General features: G+C 39.8%; 4 protein-coding genes across 6 annotated transcripts; 1 reads left to right on the forward strand and 3 right to left on the reverse strand.

Annotated features, from left to right (window-relative positions):
- Positions 1-1,342: 1,342 nt before the first annotated feature.
- LOC132983057 (gamma-enolase-like) lies at positions 1,343-6,759 on the reverse strand. Of its 2 annotated transcripts, none has more exons than XM_061049286.1 (13): positions 6,595-6,759; positions 5,919-6,004; positions 5,532-5,627; positions 5,344-5,402; positions 5,196-5,265; positions 4,965-5,098; positions 4,654-4,876; positions 4,376-4,573; positions 3,083-3,159; positions 2,500-2,624; positions 2,288-2,396; positions 2,040-2,098; positions 1,343-1,852 (listed from the first exon to the last, which is right to left on the reverse strand). In XM_061049286.1, exons 2-13 carry the CDS (start codon positions 6,001-6,003, stop codon positions 1,783-1,785), a joined length of 1,305 nt encoding a protein of 434 aa, XP_060905269.1. In that variant the 5' UTR covers position 6,004; positions 6,595-6,759; the 3' UTR covers positions 1,343-1,782. The 2 variants fall into 2 exon arrangements, with proteins under 2 accessions (XP_060905269.1, XP_060905270.1); XM_061049287.1 differs by lacking the exon at positions 6,595-6,759 and adding an exon at positions 6,398-6,556.
- A 909-nt stretch (positions 6,760-7,668) lies between these two features.
- On the reverse strand, positions 7,669-14,966 carry mlf2 (myeloid leukemia factor 2). 2 transcript variants are annotated; one of them, XM_061049312.1, is made up of 8 exons: positions 14,652-14,966; positions 11,214-11,328; positions 11,064-11,099; positions 10,633-10,689; positions 10,387-10,515; positions 9,919-10,078; positions 9,524-9,731; positions 7,669-8,314 (listed from the first exon to the last, which is right to left on the reverse strand). In XM_061049312.1, the coding sequence occupies exons 1-8, from the start codon at positions 14,693-14,695 to the stop codon at positions 8,245-8,247; spliced, it is 819 nt and encodes a 272-aa protein (XP_060905295.1). In that variant the 5' UTR covers positions 14,696-14,966; the 3' UTR covers positions 7,669-8,244. The 2 variants fall into 2 exon arrangements, with proteins under 2 accessions (XP_060905295.1, XP_060905297.1); XM_061049314.1 differs by having other exon boundaries at positions 9,517-9,731; positions 14,652-14,965.
- Positions 14,967-17,006: 2,040 nt separating this feature from the next.
- Positions 17,007-21,791, forward strand: cdc42l (cell division cycle 42, like). The gene is made up of 6 exons (XM_061049333.1): positions 17,007-17,118; positions 18,919-19,023; positions 19,473-19,545; positions 19,643-19,752; positions 20,491-20,688; positions 20,800-21,791. Exons 2-6 carry the CDS (start codon positions 18,919-18,921, stop codon positions 20,887-20,889), a joined length of 576 nt encoding a protein of 191 aa, XP_060905316.1. The 5' UTR covers positions 17,007-17,118; the 3' UTR covers positions 20,890-21,791.
- Positions 21,792-23,005: 1,214 nt separating this feature from the next.
- On the reverse strand, positions 23,006-27,313 carry wnt4b (wingless-type MMTV integration site family, member 4b). The gene is made up of 9 exons (XM_061049297.1): positions 26,879-27,313; positions 26,386-26,632; positions 25,841-25,994; positions 25,643-25,727; positions 25,407-25,538; positions 24,424-24,566; positions 24,189-24,329; positions 23,943-24,105; positions 23,006-23,843 (listed from the first exon to the last, which is right to left on the reverse strand). Exons 2-9 carry the CDS (start codon positions 26,472-26,474, stop codon positions 23,674-23,676), a joined length of 1,077 nt encoding a protein of 358 aa, XP_060905280.1. The 5' UTR covers positions 26,475-26,632; positions 26,879-27,313; the 3' UTR covers positions 23,006-23,673.
- Positions 27,314-27,643: the final 330 nt, after the last annotated feature.

A 27,643-nucleotide genomic window follows, 5' to 3' on the forward strand; every position in this document is an offset into this window, starting at 1 on the left:
TAGCACTGTGCTTTTTTAAAATCTCGCTAAAAAGAGCAGGAAATGTCCCTTAGGTCTTTGTTTGTGAAGGCCCCTCTTACTTAAACGCATATCATACTGTAAGGTGGTGCAAAAAAAGAAGATAAAATATTTGAAGCCTACCTAATTGTGCCAGCGTTTTAATAACAATGTCAACCACTTAACAAAGAAAGCTCCAACTCGTGTGGAATAACTAAGCATTGGTTAACATATGAACGACTAAACCGTGGGCCTACTGTTATGCTGTCTGTCTGTCTGCCTATCTGTCTGTCTATCTGTGAAAAGCTTGTAGCGGTGTGTCCAGTCAAGCGGCTCTGCAGACCTCCCCCTCCTCCCCTCCGCTTCTCCCTCCCTCTCTCTCTCTCTCTCTTTCTCCCCTTCACGCAGCCCCCTGTCCCGTCTCCTATTGTGTTGTAACCATGGGAACCGGGCCGGAGACTGTATCGGTTGCGCCTGCGCGGCTCCAGCCTTCCTTCATCATCATCACCAGCAGCCCAGCTCGCGCTCCCTCTGCCGCTTAACCCGTGCAACGAAGACCAGACCAGCGCGTGCAGCTGATAATTGATAATAAAATGCTAATAATTGATGAGCTTTGGGCGCAACCTTGCAATGCAGATGACGCACTTGTTTTAAATCATGGACAGGTTTTAGCCAATGTTTCTCCTATTAGCCTATATGTAGATTGTAGAAATAAACACAATATAACTTATACAATTATAGTACAGCCAATTTAAAAATCTATATATCTATCTATAATTGTATATACAAAAATGTCATAAACATTATGCATAAATTCACATCTCTTGTCTTCTGGTTTCATTTTGAAATGAGGTCATATTAACTAAATGTTAAATGTTTTTTCTTATTTTAGCCTATTCAATGTATTCATACAGTGGAAATATGTTTCCTTTTATGCTACAAAGGCAGCTTTTAAGTCAATTAGTAACCACAGTTTTTGAGTTATATAAAGAGCAGCACTGACAATGTTAATAATTGTTGTACTGCTATACTACTACTACTATATTCCAGAAGAACACTTAGATATTCCTTCAAGATTAAAAAAAAAAGAAAGACCATTCTTGCAGAAATATATAAACTGGAATGGCCTATACTTTTTTTTTTTTTGGATAACCTGTTGTGACATCCAATTTTAGCATAACCAGAAGTAAAACATGCTTGAATGTTTCTATATTTTAAGGGGAAACTGCAGAGGAGGGTTATGGATTCAAGCCAAACATGACTCAGTTATTTTTTAGCTTCTCAGCAAGAGAGGAGGTTACATAGCAGTGCTTCCCATTTTAATAAAAACACAGAAAGCTTTGGGTCATGTTAATATGTCCATTTCTTTATTGAGCTTAACAGCAGACAAAGTAACACACACGCAATGGAAGAGGCGAAAGAGGAAACACAGGACACTAAAGTTCAAAAACACACTTGTGCAATGAGAGGGTCAAAGGGATCAGGAAAAGTGCTCGTCTGCTTGAAGGTGAAACACTGATTTTATTTCCCCTCGAGGCTTGGTGTAGGATTTGCTGCAACCAGGTTTAGTCAGTTATCAGCTACTTAAGCATCAGGTCAACATATTGCACTTCAGTGATTTTAGTGATGTGAAAACTAATTATTCTTAATTCTCTGAAGTATAGATTAGTTTGTTAAGAGCTCTGCTGAAACATGTGTTATTACATAATTATATATCTGTCAGGGAAATATATATGATTTGTATGTATGTATGTATTTTTTCTTGCTTGCCACTGCTAAGGGCACTCAAAGGGCACTGGGGTTGCGAAAGTTATGTCCAGCAAAGCGGGCCTGGTCACCCAACTCTTCCTCAATCCTGAGAGGTAGAGGATGCGAGGAAGAAAAAAAAGAGAGAAATGTAGAGAAAGCAGAGAAATGGGGAAGAGCATTACAGCAGATGAAACAAAGAAGGAAAAAGGAAGAGACATATAAAAGAAACTCAAAGTCATGACAAGATCATCTGCATGTGTCTTTAATCAAATACATTTATTTAAAATACGCACCTCATGAGCTGATTGTATTTTGCCAGACGTTCTGAGCGACAGGGAGCTCCAGTCTTGATCTGCAGAGATAAAAACACCGAAGAAAGTTTGAGGTATGAACACTACACTTTTTAATTAGTCTGTAAAACTTCTGTATGTTCGGAATGCTTTGCCACCAGAAGTATTCATTTCATAGAGGTGCAGGAAAATGTCATCGTTTTTGTTTTGTTTTTACAAATGTACATTGCAATGACTCAAATGAAGATCACCTGTCCAGTGCAGAGACCGACCACCAGGTCAGCTATAAAAGTGTCCTCCGTCTCTCCTGAGCGGTGGCTCACCATCACACCCCAGCCGTTTTCCTGGGCCAGCTTACATCTGAGAGGCAGGGTGAGAACAAAGGTTATACAGGCATGAACACACACCCATACTTCTGCCCATATCTATGCATCAAATACACACACACACACACTCAACTCACGCCTTGATGGCCTCAGTTACTGAGCCAATTTGGTTGACCTTAAGCAGCAAGCAGTTGCAGGCCTTGTCCTCCACTGCTCGTTGTATCCTGCGCGGATTAGTGACCGTCAGATCATCTCCAACCACCTGCACAATGTATACAACAAGGTCAAGGAAACAATGAGGCGCATTTTTTTTAACTTATAGAGTAAAATTCAGCATGAAGTCCAATCAACTTAGAAAATATTAACATTTGTGATTTCCCTACGTACAGATGCATCGAGCAATGATTTTTCACATTTACAGCATAAGCCAATGATATAAATAGACAACTGCACAGATTTTAAACATATAGATCCGATTGTTGTCTGAGTTGTGAGTTTGGTGAAGTTGTTACTCACCACGCATGGAGAGTTAATAAAAAAAAAAGCCAGCTTTTGCAGTGCTTCTAGCCCATAAAGTCTAGACATCTTAACCTCCACAGTATCCTTCCTTTTCTTGGATGAGAGTGCAACACTCAACTGCTTGAGTTCTCCTTTAGGAACCATCTCAACTGATTCACTCCAGAGATAAAAAAAAGAAAGAAAGGAAAATGTGTGTCTTACCTGAATGCCCACTGAGGCTGTGAACTGTGACCAAGCAGGCCAGTCATCCTGGTCAAAAGGATCTTCAATAGACACCACTGAGGAAAAAAGTGAAAAGGTCAGAAATGTTCTATTTTCTGCTATCCTCTAATGATATGAGCTGCTTGAAAATGGCAATTTTATATTTTTTATATTTTTTATATTTATATTAACCTACAAGTCAATAGGATTCGAGCACCATTGACATTGGCAATAAAGGTTCTAATGGGAGAAATGTCTTAAAAGGCACTCACATTACCCAGATGCACACACGCTCTTGCCCACACAAGCAGGAAGCACACCATTGACAGGGTAAAGAGCCACATCAGAGTGGGTCCCCGCTTGCCAAATGTGCACTGTAGCGCATAATTAAAACCTCTTTAACAGGCACAAGTGTCAGGAGGAGAGAGCAGGCTGTGGAGACATCAGGCTCTCTTGTTCTCTCAGTTTCTCTGACCGCAGAGGTGATGAAAGATAGAAGGTGATTGTAGAAATGTGGGAAAATAAACAGATGTATCCATTTACTGGTAATGAATCAATCAGCTATTGACACTGATGTAGTCTCTCTATGGATCTATGCTTGGAGGTCAGTGTTTAATATTCTCCTTATCTAAGCGATGCTGTGCAGTTAAACTGAATATCAGCAAGGCTTAAGGTCAGTCATAGGATAGATAATTATTACAGCTATACTGATATTTAGTACAACAGAATGGCCTAAAGTGTGATATTATTACTTTGGAACTGGTCAGTTGCCAATCAAAAAATAAACAATTTAGGGCACCGGTTAAACCTAGTGGTTCTAGCATGCGTCCCATGTGCAGAGCCTGAAGTCCTCACAGTCATCTCGGGTTCGGGTTTGATACCTGACAGTTTCCACATGTCCCCTCCTGTCACTCCTGACTGTCCTATCTAGTAAAGGCACAAATGGCCCCAAAAAATCATTTGAAGAAAATTATAATTCTGCACTCTTGCTACTTTGTTTGTGTCTACACATCACTGCAGATCAGCTCTCTTGTTTTACACACCTTTTTGTGGATCTTTCTTTTTATGGTGCATCAGTGAAATAAGAGTCTGTAAATAAACTCAAGAGTCCCAGTGCTGTTACACTCCATATCAGCGCTCATGGAATGCCTCTTGTCAAATCAGATCGTCCTATAAAGGTCCATATTGATTACAGTTTGTCCACATCATGTGCTCTGTGGAACTCTACCGTGAGTAAAAAAAAAGTAAGTATATTGAACTAATTCTGTCACATATACAAGTCAGAATACACACCTGGGTAGTTATTAATGAATCCCTGGTAGATGCTCGCCAGCTCATCAGCACTGATGTTGCGGGCTGCATTTGGTGGAGACTTAAAGTCCAGATCGTACTTGCCCTCGATGAAAAACTCTGAAGCGGCAACATCCATCCCTATCACCACTTTGTCTGTGAAGCCAGCTTTCTCTATGGCTGTCTTGATCAACTCCAGAGCTGAAGGAGAGAAACAGAACGGTGTAAGATAACATCAATGGAAATACAGGAAAAATCATTTAGATTTAGGATGTACTTACCTTCACTGTTCTCTTGAATATTGGGGGCAAACCCTCCTTCATCTCCCACATTTGTAGCATCCTGACCATATTTCTCCTTGATGACACCTCTCAGTGTCTGGTAGAGCTCTGCCCCTACACGTAGTGCATCACGGAAAGACTCCGCCCCTACAGGAAGTACCATGAACTCCTGCATGGCCAGCCTGTTACCAGCATGTGAGCCCCCATTGATCACATTAAAAGCCTAAAAATAAGGAATAGATAAGTGAGATGCGATTCTGTTTGGTTTTTGTTGTGTTTGAAAGATTAGCATTTTTTACACAAGGACTCACAGGAACTGGGAGCACCAACTCGCTGTTTCCTGCCAGATCAGCAATGTGACGGTACAAGGGTACACCTTTCTCTGCTGCTCCAGCTTTGCATATGGCCAGTGATACTCCAAGAATAGAATTGGCCCCAAACTTAGCTGGGAGAAAGGCAGGAGCAGTCAGTGGCCACTGGTGCAGAAACATGTCATTGCACATGTATGTCACCAGCGTACAGAAGATGTGAATGATGCTTACATTTGTTTTCAGTGCCGTCCATTTCAATCATCAGGTTGTCCAGTTTCCCTTGTTCCAACACATTGATCCCCTGAAAGAAAAACAGGTTTATTTTATATCCTTCTCACATTTCTGTGTTACATTAAGAAAAATCTGCACTACTACTTACAGACTGGATGAGTGCAGGTCCAAGGGTGTCATTAATGTGATTTACAGCTTTGGTTACACCTGAGACAGAAGGGGATATGTTGGGACACCTAATATCACTCATATTTTCCTCAGAGCAAAACCAGTGACAGTCAGAGAGAGAACATGAAAAGAAAGACACATATGTCGTGTTTTTTGACAAGTATTCACCTTTGCCCTTGTAGCGGGTTTTGTCTCCATCACGGAGCTCCAGAGCCTCATAGATGCCAGTGGACGCTCCACTGGGCACAGCAGCCCTGAACAGACCTGGAATTTGAGGAAAAAAAATGTGAGAGGTTGAGGAGGCAGGGGCGAAAGTAGGTTTACATATCTATACATATATAAAAAATATCCATTTTGGTATGAGCTCTTCATTTATTTTACTGCAATGTTTTTATATTGTTTTGTTCAGATTTTTTTAACTCTGTTTTTGATTTTGATTTTACTGCGATGTTGTCCTTGTTTATGTTGTCTTCTGTGTGCCCTGGTGGGACAATAAAGAAAAGTAAACAGTTATACAACGTGTTTATAATGCTTTAGAAAGTAAGCTTTTTTAACCTTTGCCAGTATGCAGATCCACTTCCACAGTTGGGTTTCCCCTGGAGTCCAGGATCTCCCTGGCAACAATATTCACTATGGACATCCTGTAAAAAGAAAATGAAAAAAAAAAAGCTTTATATATCAATTTCTATTGCACATTACATGTCAAGGCTCAGTCACAAAAAATGTACTAGTTTTTTCTATATTTCATGAAAACAGGAAAGTAGGGGAAAGGGAAGGCGTATGCAGAGACGGATGAAAATATCACACATCAAATTCACTGTTAATACTGCAGCGTTAAGGTGCCTTATTTTCATATTAGACGAGTATTTTAATCTCTCTTCCTCACATGCACACACACTGTGATGATAGTGACGCAGCCTTAAGGATGGATGTCATTTCAAAAAGATGCTTCAAGGAAGATGCTTGCACACACACACACACAAACAACAAATATACAGCAAAGAGAATATAAATCAAAAGCTAATAACCCCTACCTATTTATGCATCTACTGTCACCCTGTTCCAGACCACAACACAACTCAATTTTCTGTCAGTGACAGAGAACACGGACCAATGGAGATGAGGTGGTGTGAAAACAGACGATCAGGAGGAGAAGGGAGGGATGAAGATGGAGGAGGCTGAGAAGGATGGAGAGGAAATATAGAAAGAAATCAATCGTTTTGAACGTTACCTGCAGCGTGTTAGAAGCCTTGTGGAGAAAGTGAGCGATTGTGGCCGAAAGAGAGGCAGAGATGGAGAGACGGGGAGGTGGGAGGAGAAGGGGTGAAACCATATGACACACCGGGGGGAGGGGGAACGTGTGAGTCATTGGAAGATGCAGAGAGGAGGGGAGGGAGCGTAACAAGGAGAGGAGGGGAAAAAAGGGAAGGTAGAAAGGAGGGTAGAGGAGAATAGCAGAGGTTACAGGGTTTTTTTGTTTGTTTTTCAAAGATGCAGAGAATTAAAGGGCAGAGAATAGCTGGCCAAGATGTGTTGTGATTGCACTCTTTGTTTCTGATTCCTATTCAGACTTTTAACATCATCATCCTCACTTCCTGCAAACCCTGCAGTTCGCTTGGCACTGCTTGCTGTGTGTACATCTGCTAATTTGCTAACCAGCCGCCGAATCACTCATGACGTGTGCAAATATTGTCTCAGCAAACTGCTAACATGAAAAGCTAAATTGTGGTTGCTGACAAATTCAGACTATGCGATTCTCCTGCAGAGAATGACATAACTGGCTGAAAGGTACGAGCAAAAATATGGAGATGAACACGTGTATACTTCAGATGAGGTTGACAGGCAAAAAATATCCAAACAAAGACATGATGAGAGGGATATATCTAAGCAGAGACAGCTGCACAAAGTGAGCTGCCTTGGTGGAGAACATGAGAGATCTTGTGATGGGGATTAAAGCAGACAAGAAGACAGGTGACAGGAGCAGTGCATGCTGGAGCGGGGACGTGCATTTAAAAATAGTCCAGGATATAATTAAAGATACAGCTAGATAAAACAGAAGGAGGCAGAAAAGGAGCCTGCTATGGGAGTGATTTGTCAAGAGTATGCTTTTCATTGGCTAATCCACTTCAGTGCTCCACCTAGATGTCACATCCCCAGCAGACTCAAGGAAGAGGGAGCACACAAACACATGCACACACAGATGGGGGACAATATTCATCCACAGCAGCAGATTAAGAGATTAGCAGAATTTACAGCTGCCGAGAACAAAATAATTTAAACAATCATGTAGGCGTAAAGAAGAACCTTCGCTTGAATGATTTAATTATATATAAGAATGGCTTTGAAACTGTACATTGATAAATTGAACGATTCAGTATTTAAAAACACACATTTCAGACATGCAGTTGAAAACACAGCCACAACAGAGACACCATTTGTAATTATCTAACAATGTTTAATGAACTTTTATTTAGTTAGATTAATTAGTTAACAGTATACAATTCAATTCACTGACACACTAGTGCCTTCACAAACATAAAATGGACTGTACAGCAGATGTACTGTATACTGAAGCACTTTAGTGCAGCGGGCAGAACACATGTCAAGTTTTCAGAATGAGTATATATAAAGTGAGTGTAGTTAGACCCATGTTTGCACCAGGGTGCCACTGTGTGTGCATGTGTGTGTATGTTTGTGTTTGAGTAATAGAGCTTTAAATGTAACTATCACTTGTGTGTGTGTGTGTGTGTGTGTGTGTTTGTGTGTGTGTGTGTGTGTGTGTGTGTGTGTGGTCTGTTTGTGTGTCTGTGTTTATGTAGAGACAGTCCAGTCATATCAAACATTTACGACGGGGCAGTTGTGAAGTTCATCAACTTCCGTCTCAAGCGTGGTTCACAGCATCGAGGTGATTTTCCCTCAACTCCTTCCATCTGGTCGCCAAGGTGTGACACCTGCAGGGAGAGCCAACCAAGGCCCAATGTGTTTAAAAAGACAGGAGAGCAAAGGTAGAATCAGCAGAGTGTTTTTGCACTGAAAGGAATGCCAAATGATAATCACAGAAAACTTATGTTACATTTCTGACGGTATAAAAACTTTAGGAGCACTTTCTCATATGTTGACTGTTATTATGACCCAAAACACAAGATGGGTATAGATTAATAACACACATTTTTTGCATTTGCAGCACAGTCTTTGTACAAATATTCATTCATTCTACAAAATGTGTATCGATCAGCGCAATGAAGTTAATGAGACCAGTCTCATAAAATGGACCATACATTAAACATGCACGATTACTCTTAATGTACACTGTATAAGAGCCTCTAAGTACAGTTCTTTACCATAAAGAATCAGCATTGTATTATTATTAAGGTGCTTGCCAAGGCTCTATTTAAAAAGGTCAATACTCTAAAACTGATCGACATTCAAAGATCCAAATCTAAAATAACATCTAGCTCTTTATTAAAGAAAAATAAATAAATATATTGTGTGCTTTTATTGGTCTGCATACTTTAACCAACAGTGCTTGCACACCTACACAACACTCCTGAAAAACTCCTGATATCTGCAGGAGGAGCTGCATGCAGGAACGCAAACTGTTGAGTATTTCACTCAGACTTTATACAGAGTTTCTCCTGCCAGCCCCCGTCTATTCTTTCTGCAGAAAGTCCCAGTGAGCTGATAAGACTGTCTGCACGCGACTGGTACGATCTCTGTGTACGTAATTAAACGTCTGAACTATATTTTCTGCTCTTGGACTTTCCCGCTCTTTTGTTGATATTCTGATTCTGTCAAAGTACAGATAGAATTGATATAAAGGCAAATAGTCTCATTATAGCGTCGCATTGCGGACTCTGTCGCTTCGTCTGCCACTATCGCTTCATTCTATGACGTCTTGCCTCAGGAGACCCCCGTCCGACCTGGATAGTCTCCCGCTGCGAGGAACATGTGTGAACAACCAGATCAGAAGGATTTCAGGAGCAGTCCACCTGAAATTCTCTGGAAATTTTCACGGCTAAATACACAAGTTATTGATCGTACAAGTAATTTTTGTGTTCAAAATTGAGAGCCAGATCCTCCATCAGTCTTTACTTTATTCATCCTGACCGGAGAATCAAGGTTATCAATATTCTGCACTCCTGCTCTCCCTTACCTCTCACCAGTCGTAACGTGGGCGGGGTTGGGGCTGGCGGTGTCTGGGGGACTCGTGCCGATGGGCTGTTGGGGGTGTTGAGCTAGGAGGGGCAGGAAGGGCCAGATGCTGGCCTCCTCCACGTCGATCTCGGCCATACTCAAGTGCCCGTGCGTTTGGGGGAACGTATCTTCCTGCCTGACATCTCCACTCCTCGTCGAATGCTGCAGCATCAGCTGGTGGAAACAAATGAGCAACTTTATAAACCTTTGATATATTAAAATAACATAGCAGGCCTTTATTGTTCAGCCACATAAACGGTGCACCTACTTAATTATCCTCCAAAAAACACACAGGTAAAATTCTCAGAAAATTTTGAGAACAATGGCAATAAACAGTCACTGTCTGGAATCAAAGACTTACTCTCATCTAGGTTAATGTAGTCTTGTCTTTCTTCGCGGTCTCCAGTGCGGCGATTTCGCGAACGCTCCATTATGTGTGCACGCTCTCCAATGTGGTGGCCGATAGCTAGACGCTCGAGGCCGCTCTCACTGTCCCTCATGGACTGCCGCGTCTCTCGGATCTAAGGTAAAAAAAACAACTACATTTACTAAAACCATCAGGATGTTTGACACTCTGAATGAACTCATGCTGAAGTGTTTGCATGAACACAACGATATTTATACTACACATGATCTATTTATTGTCACTACAGTTACATGGGATCTTGTGTGTTAATGAGGCCGTAACACCTCAGTCAAGCCTGAACAAACAAAGCGTGAAGTCAGCATGTTCACTCAGGCTTGCTCTTCAGGTCTACTTAAGTGGAAGTAACTAAAACACCTCCCAGCATGCACTGTAATCATTTTAACAGCTGCCAGTTAATCTCACCCCTCCAGGGCCTGTTCTTGTCTCACTAGTCTGCTGATAAACTTCAGGAGCCCCGCAGTCTGTGGACGAGTAGGAGATCACTGTTGAGGAGGAGAACGTCTGACAGTTTGGGGAACCGGACATTCTTTCCTTTAGGAAGAAAAAGAAGAGAAAGAAACACAGAAGGTGAGGTGGTGTCCTGTGAGTTTTCATTCATGAGGGTAATTACTTTCTGTTTATTTGGTATTGGTTGAAATAACTTCTCACCATGCTTCCCATCATTTCTCCCATCATGCCAAACATATCCATGAATCCTCCTCCACCCTGCGGAAATAAATGAGGGAAAACATCTTAATGTTCATACAATGAAAAAATCATGTGTAAGGTCTGTCAGTGCAAGGTCACCACATTATCTCCAGAGTCAAAAGATGCATTAAATACAGCTTTAATGCCCTAACAAACATCTTGATTATAAAATAAACGATTGGTTGCTTGTCCATTGATTTCTAGTAAAAGAAAATAGGGTGATGGTGATTAAGAAAGGAAAGATCTGGGAAGTCTGGGAACCCCAACTTTATTTGAACCATAATCTAGGCCCACCTGAAACTGGATCTAAATTTCCACCCTGTTTTAGTTATTCTAAAACACATTGACTGCTTTTACACATATTAAGAGAGGTCATTGAGGCAGATACTCACCATTCCCATCATGCCAAAGGGGGCCAGTGGACCAGCCTAGAAGAAAAGAATGCACCATAAAAACTTAAAACTATATATCAGATAAACTTTGAGGTTCACAAACAAACCAAACACAAACAAACAAGGGGTCATTCTGTAAACAAAACACACCGTTACTTGTCTGCGAGGTGCACGTGGCTGTATTTGGGGGGCAAGAGCGAAGGGGTCCATGCCAAATGGTCCAAAGAGAACCCTCATCTGCTGCCTGTGAGCTGCGAAGGGATCCCTGGAAGAAAGCACAGTTCATAGTGAAACTTTTTGACTTCTTATGATGCTTTTTAATTGACTGGGTTGAAGAATCACACGGGTTTGTGAGTGCAGGTTGAAAAGGATGTGAGGGGAAAAGTTTGTCAAACATAATTACAGAACTCAAATAGAATACACATAGGCTTGAATAGAGACGCTAAATTATGTTCGGACCCAAGTAAAATATTTCTAAAAATGAATGGTGTCAACTATAATTGTATAATTTATAAACTGTGTCTAATAAGTCTGGTGTATTGGTATTGCTACATTTTTAATGACAATTGATTTTTGTAAAAAAGTAACATTGTTTTGCGACACAGATATCATAATGTTGGTTACAGCATGCATGTACACACTGCTGTGAGGTACCGAGTGAATCGTAGACCGCTAGGCCGGTCAACACGCAGCGTCAATAGTGTCTGCAGTGTGAATCAACCTGATCGAGCTGAGGTTGCCGTGGCAGTCAACTGAAAGCCCTTGCCATTTTGGCGTTTACGTCTTTATGGAATAAAAGAAAAAAGAGGGTAAATAGAAAAATATGGACACGGTAGTGGCAACACTTGGGATGCCAGTGTTTCAAAGAGCGCTTGAAGTAAGTCACGTTATTGTTAGTGTACGATTTCGGCGGCTTCAACACCTTTGTGATCGCGCTAATTAGTGCGTCATTTCATGCTGCTTTTTTTATTTGTAATTAGTAAGTAACTTTCATTGTGATTTGCCTTGGTGCTTTCCAAATCAAATTGACATTACCATGTATGCATGTGAACCTGTATATTCATACACAAGAACTAATCTCTGTTATTGATTGCAGGCCATATTGATTTAATTTTATTGCAGCTGGATGTAGGCTATCACTGGACCACGCCATGTGGGTTAAGGCAGGTGTGTCCACAAACTCTCAGCTTTAGCTCGCCAGTTAAGCAGATACCAAGCATATAAAAAGTGTCAGAAAATCACAGACCAAATTTATAGGAAAACATGACAGACAATGTGCAGCAATGTGTTGAATTACATGCCAGGTGGCATATGATGCAGGAGGCCCATTAGGCCTCAAGGCACAGGAGAGCCACAACTGCATTGTGTCTACACTCCTCACTAGAGGTAGTCTTCATGCAAGTCTAATGCCTTATGTAGTATTTATACTAACCAACCTATCCGACCTAGGACATCACAAATTCAGCACTCATTGATAGCTGTAGGTTGTTTGATCAGATATCTTAAAATTATGCTCAACAAAGCTAATGCTCATGCAAACACACACACACACACACACACACACACAACATCTGGGCCAGGTGGAGGAAAGTAGGCAACATCAAAGCCTGTGAATAAGTTACAAATTATAAGTCTAGGTAGCTTGGTCAAAAGTTGGTGTTCATGAAGAAAATGTTTCACACACTTTCCATTATTCCGTAGCTGGAGTTCAGAACACCTGTACATGCCCACATCACTCCTCATGTGCCAGTCGTTGATGTGCACTGATGGCCAAGAGGACCTCATGGCTGACTACTGACGCCTCACAGGGCTGGTTACATGAGGTACATGTACTGGTCACTGTCTACTGGTATGCACACAGCTTGTCATACCGTGTGGTGGCCCGGGTCTTTTTATGTCTCCAAGTCTACAGTCCACAACATGATGCACTCTTGAGTAGAGAAGATAGCAGCGGGAGGTCATCAAGCTGCCCACTGCTGGAGACCTGGATGAGGTTGTCCAAGCATTTACTTGCACTGGACAACAGTGCAGTGTTCTACAGATGTATGGGTGCCATGTCCGCATGAAGACCCCCCCGAGGACCCAATGGCCAGGATAACCTCAACAGAAAGCTCTTCCCATCCATACAGCTGCAGGCAGTATGTGATGGGGAGGGCTTCGTCATCAACATCTTTGTGGGGTAACCTGGCGCTGTCCACTTCACCAGAGTCTTGAAGAACAGCAGGATCTACAAAGAGGCTCTGTATCCTCCCTCACAGTGCGACGTAGAACCAATGTTTTGGAGCCACGGCCACAGATATTGCCATTGATTGATCATCTTTCGTCTGCGACAGCCCAAAATTGTACAGTCTGAACCTGGCATGAGGCTGATAACCAAGTCTGAATTCCCCCCGAACCAGCATTTGATGAGCTATAAAAGATTAACATGGCAACTAACAACTTTCAATTTACTGAATTCCCTTTTCATTCAATGAACAGCCTATACAATCTCAATATTATGATCATTATTTTAAAAGAAAATAAACATACAGAGACAGCAATTTATCTCATTTATCGGGTTGGGACCGGTAATTGTTTGAGCAATTATTGCAAATTGACTTTACGTCAATTCACTAATAAATCAAACCACCTCATTCAATGTACGTAATATAATTATTTCTACTTGTTTTATTTCAAATTACATATGTAGGTTTGGATTTTCTATTCCTTTCTTTTCAAGATTATGGAAGGAGCTAAAAATAAAAATCAGACATGCATTTATAAGTAAATAATTAAATCTACAGAAAATTTATTAACACTTAACTTGACAATCAAATACTACTAATAATACTTGACACATAAAATAAAACTTCACATGTGTCTCGAATTTGATTATTTTCTTTTTCCAGTATAGTATATGTGTATAGTGTATAAGTATAAACTATAGCAGAAAAAAAAAGCAACTCTGGACAGATATCACAAAGGCTGTTCACTATTTTCAGACATTTCGGGTTAAACTAGTTCCATCAGAAAATCACAGGTGCATCAGGTGAATTCAAAATAATAATAAACTATGTATGCTGATGCAGCAGGTTTGTAAAAGCAACCTGGACCTACATATAATCAACCTATTCCTAGCAGTTTCTTGGCAAATGCCATCTGAAGTCATTTTATTTATCAAACAGTGAAATGGTCAGTAATTGTCCGCATGCACTGGTCGGATGTGAGGATTATTCTGCAGCTTCTGTTACGTAAAGAAGTCCCGCGGTAGCTTGACTTTTAAATAACTTGCCACCTGTCACCAATTAGCTGAATTACAATCTTAAACTTTAATTGGGAAACAAGTTATACGAGAGATTAAAATGTGTCACTTTGGCAACTGTTTGGATAACCAGGTCCTGTTGAGCTGACAGATTTTTTTTTTTATTATTGTCTATCCAACATGGTGGACCCTTGTAGGCCCCCACAGCTGGCTAGGGTAACGTTATGTACCTGCTTAAGGCACACAGGGAAATGTGACTTAAAATACAGTCATTACATTTTAAATCGTTCTAAAAGCTCTAGAAGATAACAGCGTCAAAAACAGATTGAATCAATATGAATACTTACATCATGTAGGGGTCGTCATCAACGTCATTCAAGTACCGAAACATGCTAGGTGATTTAACTCAGCTGGCTGATGCTAGCCAGCTAGCTAGGTAAACAGTCGTGTTGTTCAAGGATAAAACAGAATGAAGGAATCAAAGTCTTGTCAGGCCGAAATAGAGGACCTTTTACTGGCTCCCACGCCAAAATACTAAATCGCCACTGCTGTTTATCAAAGCAACAGACAGGTGACAGGCTCACTGGATAGTAAATTCCAGAAACCTGGACCAAACATGAAAACGGAAGTCGGTCCTCTGACAAAGAGAAGCGACACTACTGTCAGCTTAGCGTCAGAGTTAACAACTGGGACTTCCGGTCTGCGTACTCTTCAAAATAAAGTATGTCCCGGGGCCAGCACCATCCGAATGACATGATTTAAAATGTCGAGTATTGAAAGGCAATATATACACAACGACCAACCTATATTTTGCGACCTTTTGAAGAAAAAAAAATGCGTTTATTTACGCCTATGTTATTACTGTTCGTTTAAGCATTTCCTAAGGAGTTTATGAATATGCTTTATAAATATAATTATTTATATTTATTTTATTACCTGTGCAAGAGTAACCTATGCATTTTTTTGTGACTGCACGTGTCAATACTAGCTATTATTAAATCTTATGTAGGCTAGGCTACATTTCTTTGCTTATTTGATGCCTCTGAATGAAATCATCTTGATCCTGCAAATACAGTAGTGTTCCCACTCATGCAACCAGTCCAAATTATGGAGCCTCTTTTAAAGAGTATAGTTACATAGGCTCTTTATTTATAAATTCAGTTTATTCATTCCTAACTTTTATTGTGCTTTTGTTGATTTTTTTTTTCTCCAATATCTCTTTATTAATTTGACAGATATCATGATACAATAATAGAATAGAATAGAATAGAATAGATATTTATTGCCATTTGCACAGGTACAGGACAGTACAGGTACATTGGAATTCTTGTGCGTTTCTCCCTGAGTCAGCTTCTACAAAAAAGTTAAAATTATATATAAAATAGACTAGCATTGTAAGAAAAAAAAAAAAAAAAAGTTGTATTAACAGCTAAGTAAATTAAAATAAACTGTACAGAAGTTATACACTGTATTAAAGCAAAGATATAATACAAAACAATATATTTATTATATTTATATATAAAAATAACAAGGGGAACACTGTACAATGAAATGAAAATATAAATATGTTTTCTTATTGCACTTATTATCTCTTATTGCACCTGAGGTTATTGCACACATATTTTTCACATTATATAATTGCACTGTTTTTTGTTTTTAAGGTTAATATTGCACACTTGTATTGCACTGTGAGGTGGTCAACTGTCCATTTAGTCTGTGAGGTGTGGGGTGAGGTACTTCCTTCCCATCTTAATGTCCTGTGCTACAAGTCTCACAGGAATTATCATTAAGGACAATTTTCTTTTTGGTAGCATGACACATACCCCCCCTCCCCGCCCATACATACACACACGCAGACATGCACACACGCATAGACACATAAATTACAATAACATAACCATACCAGGGGGCAAAAAGAAAAGACAAGCACAAAACACAAAAAATAATAAAAAATAAATAGAAAAGATTAAAAAACCCACAAAAAACACAAAAACAATATAATAATACTAAAGAAAAGTGATAATAATAATAAAAAAATATATAATAGTGAAATAAAAAACAACAACGATATAACAGTATCTATTCCTTCCTTCTTACGTTGTTATACAGAGCATAGATAGAGAATCAACTGTCCTGTAGTGTCTTTTGTTGATTTCTATGTAACCTGATGTCTTTCTATGTGTCGTTTAGCCTTTTTCTGGACAATGATTGCAATGAATTTAATTGAAATACACTGAATCTAATTTAATAGAACTAAAATTATTAAGATTGAAGTGAAATAAATTGATCATTTTAGTTTTCTAACAGGTTCTTACTCATTTTTGTGTCTTTGTATCTTCCTTTAAAAAAACTTGATTTCTGTTAGTATGTGGGTTTTGTCATTGATGTAGCCTATTATAATTGTATCATGTTCCGTGTCTTGTTTTGTTAGGTTTTCAATAATAATAATAATAATAATAATAATAATAATAATAAAACAATTATTATAATTAGAAGAATACATTTAATTTATAACGCACTAAACACATTAAAATATGTGCATGAAAAACACAATTTAAATTGCGATAATACATCTCCGTGAGTTAATCCTGATATAACCAAAATCTGACACAAATATTTAAGAAACATTTATGAAGTAATTTTTTAAAGTTGAGTTTGATCCGTGGTTTTGGTTTTGTCCAGTAGGCGGCGGTGTGTCAACTCTGAAACATCTCTGACACTGTGACGGCGGCTTGTCTCTTCTGCGCCTGCGCTTAAGTAATTCGACCCTCAAACCCGGATGTAACCAACGCCTAACCTGTGTGAAGAAAAACGGTGAGTAGAGTTAGAAAAACAATCTCAAATAACTATATATGGTTTATTACACAATGGGAGACATGGTGTTAAATCCTCTTTACAACATTAAGTTCACACCGAAAGGAAAATCTTGTGTATTAGCTTTTTTTTTTTTTAAATTTCCTGACGACAAAGCTTAATCCAGTTTTAGCTAACATCAATCTGCTTAATGTAGTTGTCGCAACTGTAGATTATCACCACCGATTGGCGTGTGTTGTGTGTGTTTTTTATACTAATATATTGCGCTTTTGCTAGTTTATTAGGTTAGCCAACCCAGGAAACGATTTAAAAGTTGTCAGCCACGGTAACACTTTATTTTGTGATTTGAACTATCAGGGCTAACACAGTCCCTCAGGTCACTTTAAACAGTCTCATCTCTAACACATCGCTCTTCAATTTCAACTTAGATCTCTTACTTTTCAGTTGTTTTATTACAGTTTCTATACCTTTAGGCATTCAGATTATCAAAGAAACTGCTTATTCAGCTGGCGTGCTTTTTAATGTCGGCTTCTAAATCACTTGGTGCTAATAGGCCGTCGATCTCTGGTATGCAGCCTATGCGGAAGTGACTCACTGTCATCAATTATCTTTTACATGCACATGCCACTTAAAAGACGATTTCATAACTCAGGCAGTGCTAACTATCTAGAATATCGCAAAATCAGTTAAATTAAGTAGAATCTAAGCAATTTATACCAGTATATAGTAGACTAATACTAATCCTTTACATTTACTTAATATTCTACATTTGTTTCTTTTCTTTGTGACACAGCAGAAACATTTTTATTCGCAATTGACATGGACAGCTCTTCCTATGTGTCATTATATGCAGCATGTTTTTATTAAACCTGTTTGGTTTTTGCAGTGCACCTGTATGTTACAGAGCATTAATCAAGAGTCTCACTTTCTGAGAGTAGTTCATTGACAGGCAAAAAAAAAAGCAAAGGTTTAAAACTTTATACTGACAGGTATTTCATTTGATCGCTTATCCCATTTATACCAGTGAAGGTGAGCCTCTTAACAGAAAAATATCTCTCCATACATTCAATACAGCAGCTCTGCAAACTGAATTATCTAGAAAGTCCAATAAGTTGAACGCAGAACAGACATTATAACCCTTTTTTTAAATATAATTTATTCAAGGACTTGGTCGTCAAATACTAAGAATTGAATGTTAATTCTTAGTATGTTAAACATGTCAAATCTTAAACTAAAAAATAATGAATAACGGTAGCTTCCTAAATAGTTGCATTTGTTAAAAAAAACCAAAAGAATATAATGCATTTAAGAACCATCATAATATTGTGGCAGTGCTATATGAAACACCTTTTTATTCCTCATATCACTTTGTCAAAATTTGTACAAAAAGTTAAACTGCTGGGGTGCTGGTAGTGGTTATTGCTCGCACCCCATGTACAGAGGTTATATAGTCCTCCAAGTGGGCGGCCCGGGTTCAAATCTGACCCGTGGCTCCTTTCCTGCATGTCATTCCGCACTCCTTCTCTCCCTCATTTCTGACTATATCCACTGTGCCGTTGTTCAAGTGTTGGTCATTATTGATATCATAATCATACTATTATTATCAAAAGTAAAAGTTGTCAAAATGTCCCTCTGAGTGTTATACTACTTTTTCTCATAATGTTTTAATTACCAGTTCTGATGAATAACTGTACACAATACAGAGATGTAAAGAAACAGTCATTTCACTGTTGGGTGATTTAATTTGTACATCTTTCAAACACATTAATGACGTTTCCTATGTTGTCTTTCTCCCTGTAGATGCAGACTATAAAATGTGTAGTGGTAGGGGACGGTGCTGTAGGAAAGACCTGCCTACTGATCTCCTACACAACCAACAAGTTCCCCTCAGAATATGTGCCAACGGTAAGAAAACTTCTTATCGAGACTAGGTCATATTTCAAAGTCCCTTGTCCTTAAAGGAAGAATGTGCAACACTTTACACATCAATACAGCAGAAATCGAGTATTTCCTCTGTAAATGTCTCTCTGAGTCATGACTGTCAACAATGAGTGAGAAGCGTGAGTCCCGCTGGCTGTACTGTGTCAGAGCCATGTTTACATCATGTTAACATCACAGGCTGTTTTAGTCAAGGACTAGAGGAAAGAAGAACAGCATACTCACTTCTTATTTGGATGTCACATCTTGTGTCTTTAGATCACGGTCACGGTCACCCTGGATCAAACAGTCGCACATTCTTCCTTTAACATATTGACCACCTTAACTTCTTATTTCCTCAATGCTCAAGAACAATACAATTAAAACATGCTTCCGTTTCAGCGTCTAATCGTATCCCCCTGTTTTTGTGCTCAAAGGTTTTTGACAATTATGCGGTGACGGTGATGATTGGAGGAGAGCCCTACACACTCGGACTATTTGACACAGCAGGTGACCTAAATGTTCTTTGAAAGACTGTTACTTTAAAACTAATTCATTTAACTCTGAATCCCAAATTTCTCATTCCACTTGGTAATGTCATTCTCAGGTCAGGAGGATTATGACAGGCTGCGTCCTCTCAGCTATCCACAGACTGATGTGTTCCTTGTATGTTTCTCTGTCGTCTCCCCCTCATCGTTTGAAAACGTCAAAGAGAAGGTCAGTCTTCGAATCATTCTTTCACTAATTGAGTAAAAGCAAGAGATTGGATTTTGTTGTGAAATATATTTGAAGAGCCATTTTGCAGAATCGGTTGGACAGACATTTAGAGTTCCAATTCTTTTAATAACATTCATCAGTACAATATTTTCTCATTGATAAAGTTTTCTCCTTGCAATTACTAAAGATACTAAACTGTGGCTTCACCAAAAGTAAGAAAAACATGACATTTGAAAAGCTTAAACAAGGAAAAGTTTGGCATTTTAGCAACAAAACTTATTTGATTATTCATATTTTATTATTATAACTGCATATACTTACACTCAACTGTTGACTAAACTTTACCTAAAGACCTGACCAGGGCTGAGGCTTGTTGTATTTGTTTGTTTCATACTAGAGCTTAAAGGATACTTTAAACGATCACTTCTGAAATTGAGAAATATAATTTTTCTTTTCTTTATTTCATGTTTAAGTTCTCAATAGTAAACCTTGTCTAAACACAGATAACTGTATAAATCAATGCAGTCATCTTAAATTCTCTTCATTTTGTCTGAATTAGGAAGTGTCTGATAAAAGGTGACGTTTATGAGCAATGACTCTGACTTTTATTGCCTGCGATCAGACAGTTTAAAACACACTTGTTTAGTATCAAAGATATGTTGAGTTACTTGTGACCATATATGACAGAAGAGCTGAGAAGATCTGAATTTTTCCTCTTTTTTTCTTCTTATCTTTCAGTGGGTTCCTGAGATAACTCACCACTGCCCACGTGTACCTTTCCTCTTAGTGGGCACACAGGTGGATCTGAGGGACGACCCCAACACAACTGACAAGCTGGCAAAGAACAAACAGCGCCCTATTGGGCCTGAGGTCGGAGAAAAGCTAGGCCGTGACCTTAGGGCTGTCAAATACGTGGAGTGCTCTGCTCTGACACAGGTGTGTTAACTTTTCATCATACTGTTAAGTTGAAAACAAAATCATACAGTTTTACAAAAATACACAATTCTAGTTTTGACCTCTATCTTGTTTCCTGTTCTCTTCAACCAGCGAGGGCTTAAGAATGTGTTTGATGAGGCAATCCTGGCCGCCTTGGAGCCTCCCGAGTGCAAAAAGAAGAGCAAGTGTGTGCTGCTATAGATGATCAACAGAAGAGTGACATGGAACAGTGTAAGAAATAAGGCTGGGCGAATCAAAACGTCAGAAAGATCAATGGCCATTATGGGGAAAAGGACAAAACAAGAGGGGATGGGAGGTACAATGGCTATGAGACTTATTCTAGTACACTCGTACACTGATTGTGCCTTCAAAATAAACTTAAAAAGAGGCTGAGGGAGGAAAACTGGAGGGTGCAGTAAATGCAGCAGGTGTCACCTGTCCCCCAGTCTGAAAGCTTTCTAAATTGCAGTGTTTGCTCTACAAATATTCCAGGGGCGGGCCCCCCTCTGCCTGTCGCTGTCGCTTGATTTTTTTTTTTTTTTTTTTTAACAAAGAGTTTTATTTAGTTGCCTTTGGCTTCTTTTGCGTTTCACTTATTCTGACCTCTTGGGCCTGTGTGGGAATTTAAGAACGGGCAACACTTTAACATTAACGTTAAGTGCTAACTTCCCTCATGAGCTGAATAATGAAAGCACGACAGATTTATTGTCACTCCAAAAATAAAGGTAGATGTCTGTAATGGTTACTTTCTTCTAATTCCCAGAGACTTCTGAGGAGTCCAAGTGCTTTTTTTTTTGCCAAATTCCCTTCTTCAGTTGACTCCTAAATATAAATTTTATTCTTTTGTGTATATTATAATAATTCTTTGACTCTGTTTTGGGAAATTGTAAGCAATTCTTCATTTGAAACTTGAGTTGTTATGTCATCGAGATAGCTTTTTTTTTTTTTATAGCTAGACTACCATATTTGGATAATATAACAAATGGAGTTGTAATATTTTGAATATGTCTGAATATGAATAGAGATTGAGGTGAAAAACTTTGCTAGTTAATTTCTGGGTGTTTGTAATCACAGGATATTTTTAATAAAATGGTTTAATGACATGGGCAGTTGTAGTTTTTGTGTTGTCATGCAGAGATTTTCTACAGCTGTTTTTAGATTCTCTTTCTCACAAAAACACACAAGTTCAGGCCTCGGTAATCGAGTGCTCTTGAGTTCATAGAGGATTCTATTAGCATGTGCTAATACAAGCCCAGGTACATTTTGAAGCCTCATTTGTTCGGGACAAGAATGACCAACTGTCTGTCACCATGTTGGAGGTTGTCTGTGATCTTATCCGTGAGAACATATGCAAAGTAAATATCCCATACGCAAATAAACTACTATATTTCTACAAACACACAGGTGAGGTCATATGAGAGGTAACAGTTTTGTGATCTAAGATTTATTTTTGCAAAAAAGAAATTATCTGCACCTCTTTCATGCATCTTTCCTGTTCTAAATTTAAAGAGGCTCATCATGGCAACCCATCTGCACAAACAGCAAGCGCAAATCCATAGGAAGAGGGACGTTTTGAGATGTAATGAAATAGATGGTGGCATATGTTAAGTGCTAACTTGCGTCATCAACAGTTAAAAAAAATCCTATTGGACTGAGGGACAATTGATTGCATTATGGAGGTCAGAGGTCAAGGTTTCTTTGACTTTGCGTCAGCCCCATTCTCATGAATTTAAAGTTTCAACATCACCTGAAGGGACTTTTTACTACATCTTCCACATATAGCCACTTGGCTCAAAGGGTCAGTCTTCTGTGATCTCCCAAAAAAATCATTGTTGCTATAACTTGATTCACAGGCCTACTCTCAATAAGACACCATGTCACATAAATGTTAATTTGGGTAAAATGTCGTAGTAATGAAAGTTAATTACCAAGAGTTAACTTGGTAGAGTAGGGAACAACAGCATGTTCTAGCTATAAGTGGAATATCTAACCTTCCTCTACTGAGAGAGAGATGTTCTTTGGTATTATATTCCTTCTGGCACTGACTGTGGTGCATAAAGGGTCAAAATAAAATGAATAAATGTTGTGCTTTGTCATGTTACAACTCAAACTTAGTAACTGTGTTCCCTAACAGTGATTTTAAAAGTGTAGCTATAATAAAATCTCTCCAAAAAGTAAATGTTCACTCATGCACAGCGTGGCTTGTCGACCTTTAAATACCCTGCTCCATGCGGCCTCTAGTGGTGGAAAACTCCACAGGGGTCCTTTAACCATTATCTTAGACATTTTTGGTCAATGAGAAACTCATTAAAACACATTTTGGATAAAACTACCGTATTTATTAGATTTCTTGAAAAAGAAATAACAACACCTCTTGAGCAGTAACAGACAGAAGACTTTCATAAAGAGGAGTGACAAAACACAAGACACTGACGTAAGTAAAAGTTATTTTTGCTATTTAAGAAGTTGCTGGATGCTGAAGTAAGGCAGAAACTCAGATGTTTAAATAAATAAACCAGAATCGAGAAGCAAACATAAATACAGAACATGTTCAATGACCAGCTAGTCTATGACACAACAGGAATAGTTTGCATAAAATAGATAGTGCTGTGACGTGTCCCTGTTAGTTTTGGTTAAGTTCAGCCTCAAAGGCTTTGTCAGTTCAACTTGAGATTAACTGTTGACTGTCATTGTGTATATTTGTGTTCATGCTTGCCTGTCCATTTCCACTTATGTTTTTGCTTTACTTCTGAAGCTTTTCATTGCTCTTTTTTTTTTTTACTAACTTAATAGCTTTTCCAACAGATTCATCAAACCAGAGCCTTGCAGCTTCAGTAAAAAATGTAAGACTGCATTTGGACCAGAATTTAACGTGAAGTGAGCAAATGTTTTAAGTTCAAAATTGTTGTCCTGTCTTGTGTTTACAAGTGTCAGTCTAGTAGTTTATTCAGGTCTTTCTTCTGGTCGGGGCATTCATGGTTCCTCCTACACTCTGCATGTGTGAATGGTGACTGTGTTCTTGCACTGCTGGCAGCGGACTGAACAGCACCAGGAAAACTTGCAGGAGCATCGCTGTACCACCTCAGCCCGGCCTGCTCTGTACCCGGGCCCGCAGCACACCAGCTCACAGCCGTCTGGTGCTAGCCGAGAGGTTCCTGGTTGTGTTTTAGAAGAGAGAGACGTCATTTTTCTGCAACTGTTCTTATTGATACGTTGGATCATTCTTGTGAGTCTGTCTTGCTTGTTGATCTTACCATTACATCTTCTTCCAGCAGTTCCAGGGATACCGTTGTCAGGGTCGAGATGGCAGAAGTCTGGGGAGGGTGCAAGGTACAAAAGGTCTCTTGCAGCAGGGGGTTTGACCTGGGGGTCGCGGGGGAGCAGGGCTGTCCTGGATCCGATACGAGTCAGGCGAACCTAAGATGAAGACAATGTCAAGAGAGCTAGACAGACCTGAGACTTTTAAAGGTTTCAGATAAGGCTGCCATGTATTGTGATACCTCTGTGGCACCATCAAAGCGTTCCTTGAGCACAACGCCGACACGCCTGAATGGAGGCATCACTTTCCAGCAGGTCCTTAGCTCACAGGAGCCAGAGACGCCATGACACTTACACTCCACCTGCATGTTGTGAAGGATGGCCTGAGGACGGGAGGAGAGAAATGAACTGTCACTTAATCTTGCAGATGACAAAATACCTGAGGTAGGTCTTCAATCTTGGAACGCCACCACCCACCTTTCGTCCAGCCTCATTGTTGTGGAGGTTCATGAGTGGTCGCCCTGCTGAAAGCCCCTTGGCCCGCTCTGGTTCATCCACAAATGTTTGAGAGAAAGCCACACCGTAGGACAAGTTGTCACTGCACCCTGACCACTGGAAACCTGAGGTTGACAGAGAATCAACGCGATAGATTATTGTACCTTCAACACAGTTTAATATTTTAGAATAGGGCTGAAAAAGATTGCTGTGAGATGGTAAACCAACACTGGGTTACACAAGGCAGAAGTGGTATATGTTCAATCTGGTGTTGCTAATGTACTCATAAATCTCAGATCTAATCATTTATATCACAGAGCAGGTGCTTACCTGAGACAGCTGATGGTAAAGTACCATGGACTGTACAAAACATGGACAGTGCTAGTGACCCACTGGTTTCTGAAGAGGTGTCATGATATTGGTCGCCATATTGGAAATACATTTTGTCCATTTTTATCTAACTTCTGATCAATCTAGTAACAGACACAGTGGTGGAGTTGAGGTGGGCCTTAAGCCTTCTTGCAATCAGCTACAGTGCACAAACCTGTCAGTCAAATGGCCAAGCCCCCAATTATGCTTTATAATGCATAACTCTTGGCCCTTAAAAAATCAAAATGGTTGACAAATCCATTTTCGAAACAAGCTGTGAACATGTATTTTTTGCTGCAAAATGTTATATTTTTAGCATGGGACCCAATGGGGATTCCTTGGCTTTTGCAGTCAGCCTCATGGGGACAAATGAGGAACTACAATTTTATTGCAACGCCCATTGGCTTAATTTTACAACACTGTGAGTTGCCACTTGGATAAAACCTGCTGTGAGATCACTGCTTTGGATGTGAACATTAAGACTTCCTACTTAAAAGTTTCAATCCTCAGACAACCAAGCTGAAGTAGTTACTTCATTTTCATGACTCCATAGGGGCTTACAAGTTGCATTTTCATGCAATATAAGCAGAGCTCACCCTCAGGGCTGACCCCCCTGACCTTCCTGTCACAGCCACACCTCTCCAGCTCCCCACGGGTGCAGGCTCGGGTCACAGCCACCGCCACGGCTGCTGAAGACAAAGCATGCACGAAGGCCGCCTCACGAGTACCTGAAACCAGAAAAGGTGACATTGTAAATTATGTAAAAGCCTCGGGATGTGTGGATTTTTTCCCCAATTTTCAGGAAGATATTCCCTATGATTTGTGAGGATACCTTGGTTCATGACTCTGCCGAATACGTTGATCCCACGTGGGGTGGTGGAACAATTCCAGCGGCGGTTCCTGAACTGGTGCTGGCACTAAGTTTGATGGTGACATGCGTAACACTAAGTATTCAAAATGATTCACCTACAACACACTACTGATAATAATGAAATAAGTGGCTCTAAAACTTTTTGCCTTCCGACCATACCTCTTCTATGACCATCTCTGCTGCCTTTCGTACGGACTCCATGACCTCCCCTCGCGCCCTGCACACACCCACCTGCCCCGGGGTTAGGCCCCGTAGGCGTGCACATGGAGAAGCACCTGACACGGGCCTCGAGCGAGGCAGCCTCGCCAGGGAGCTGGGACACAAAAGGTTGGGAGAGTAATAGTAAGTCTGGGCAACTTTTGGAAAGGGAAGTTATTGTGGAAAGGGGGTAAAAGAGTCTATTCAAGAAAAGAAAAGGAGTGAAAGAGGAAGAGCACATGAAGAAGAGAAAAGAGGGTAAGAAAAAGGATGGAGAGGTAATGACCAGGCAGCGTTCTAGAGAGGATGGAAACAAGGGGAAGACCGGGGTAAGAAGACACATTGAAGGCAGATAGAAAGAAAAGAGAAAAGGTCACCAGGAGTGAGACAAAGAAAGAGAGGGGAGCGACTGAAAGAGATTTAGAGACATGTCACCATCTTTTAAAAGTTATAGCATGACAAACAAACTCCCTCTTTCTCTTCCTCCCCTTGCACGCTAGACTTACAGCCAGTTGGTTGCCATGGTGGGGTGGGTTGCCCATAGCAACAGGAGGAGGAGTGGTGCCGTGAGATTGACAGTGAAGACAGTTGGCATCAGACTGTCTGTCTGTCTGTCCGTCTCCGTGCGTCAGGCTGGGTCTGGTGGAGAGCACACTGCCCGCCTCCACAGTTGAAGTGCTCCGTCTGTTTGTTTGTTTGTTGTTGTGTTCGTTTATGCTTGTGGAGCAGAGTCTGGGGATGATCCCCACATGTCTGTCAAAAGGTCAAGTTAACAGGTCAGACACAAAAACACTACAGGAGAAGGGGGTCACCCTTATCATAGACCTTTTGATTTTAAATCCAATTCATGAACACACTAAAAACATATATTTAATGACAAAGGCTTCTAACTTTCTATATGATCACACTGCTTCAGCTTTGTAAGATGTAAATATGAGGCAACAAAACATTTGTCAAGAGTGTTGAAAAAGTGTTCCCAAAAAGAGCGCATATTCTTACCAGTTCATAGTCCTGTGATATCCAGTTTTTCCTCTTTCTTGATGATAACTTGATCAAATTGAAGTTTAATCCCAATTTCAACCGTTGAAGTTGTTGATCAGCTTCTTCAATTGTGCTGTCACTGATTGCAAAAGCATGCTCGCAGTAATTTCTTTTACAAACTGCAAGAAAATCTCATCCTTTACAAACAATAATTAATCCACATGTCCAATTTATCTGAACATATAGTTAGAGACTTCCTCCAAAAAGCAAAACTCAAAGTCCAGAAGTGCATATAAAATTCAACTTTACAAAAAAGCAGCATAACGTTGTGTCAGCAAGTGCTCAGTTTGGTTCCCATTAAAACAAATGTCCATTCCAGTTGGAAACAGTGAGAATGAGTGAGAGCAGTGAGATGGGAGTGATGGGTTATAAAGGAGGTAGAGAATGAGAGTGGGAGAGAGAGAGAGAGAGAGAGGAGAAGCGTGATGCCGAGGGAAGGAGGAGGAGGCTTTGGGAATGAGAATAGTTGTATTACCCCTGTATTTGTAGTGTAAGTATACTTTCTGATGTTTGTTCAACATTAGACCTCAAATCTGAACCTAAACCTGAGATAATGTACTTACCACGGCTATGATTTTTTTTTTTTTTTTTACAGGGTCTTTTGATTGTGTAAGTGTGCATTTGCAGTTGAGAAATACTTATTGACAATACAAACTAACGGTTTTTGTTTCCTCTATATATAATATAGATCAATTTAATCATCCAATCGAAAACTGTGACACA

The sequence above is a fragment of the Labrus mixtus genome, chromosome 11 (assembly GCF_963584025.1).
Source record: "Labrus mixtus chromosome 11, fLabMix1.1, whole genome shotgun sequence".
In the NCBI taxonomy this organism is placed as follows: domain Eukaryota; kingdom Metazoa; phylum Chordata; class Actinopteri; order Labriformes; family Labridae; genus Labrus; species Labrus mixtus.

Bases quoted from the DNA above. Each gene is read 5' to 3' on its own strand.
- LOC132983057 (XM_061049286.1), bottom strand. From the start codon at position 6,003: ATGTCCATAGTGAATATTGTTGCCAGGGAGATCCTGGACTCCAGGGGA. The intron at 5,628-5,918 runs GTTAAAAAAGCT...CTCAAATTCCAG, and splicing joins GGATCTGCATACTGGCAAAG to GTCTGTTCAGGGCTGCTGTG. The intron at 1,853-2,039 runs GTGCGTATTTTA...TCTACCTCTCAG, and splicing joins AAATACAATCAGCTCATGAG to GATTGAGGAAGAGTTGGGTG.
- mlf2 (XM_061049312.1), bottom strand. From the start codon at position 14,695: ATGTTTCGGTACTTGAATGACGTTGATGACGACCCCTACATGAT. The intron at 10,690-11,063 runs GTGAGTATCTGC...TTATTTCCGCAG, and splicing joins CCTTTGGCATGATGGGAATG to GGTGGAGGAGGATTCATGGA. The intron at 10,079-10,386 runs GTGAGATTAACT...TTTTTACCTTAG, and splicing joins CAAGAACAGGCCCTGGAGGG to ATCCGAGAGACGCGGCAGTC.
- cdc42l (XM_061049333.1), top strand. From the start codon at position 18,919: ATGCAGACTATAAAATGTGTAGTGGTAGGGGACGGTGCTGTAGGAAAG. The intron at 19,024-19,472 runs GTAAGAAAACTT...TTGTGCTCAAAG, and splicing joins CCTCAGAATATGTGCCAACG to GTTTTTGACAATTATGCGGT. The intron at 19,753-20,490 runs GTCAGTCTTCGA...CTTATCTTTCAG, and splicing joins TTGAAAACGTCAAAGAGAAG to TGGGTTCCTGAGATAACTCA.
- wnt4b (XM_061049297.1), bottom strand. From the start codon at position 26,474: ATGCCAACTGTCTTCACTGTCAATCTCACGGCACCACTCCTCCTCCTG. The intron at 25,995-26,385 runs GTAAGTCTAGCG...TTTGTGTCCCAG, and splicing joins ACCATGGCAACCAACTGGCT to CTCCCTGGCGAGGCTGCCTC. The intron at 24,330-24,423 runs GTGGGTGGTGGC...TCCCGTCCTCAG, and splicing joins ACAATGAGGCTGGACGAAAG to GCCATCCTTCACAACATGCA.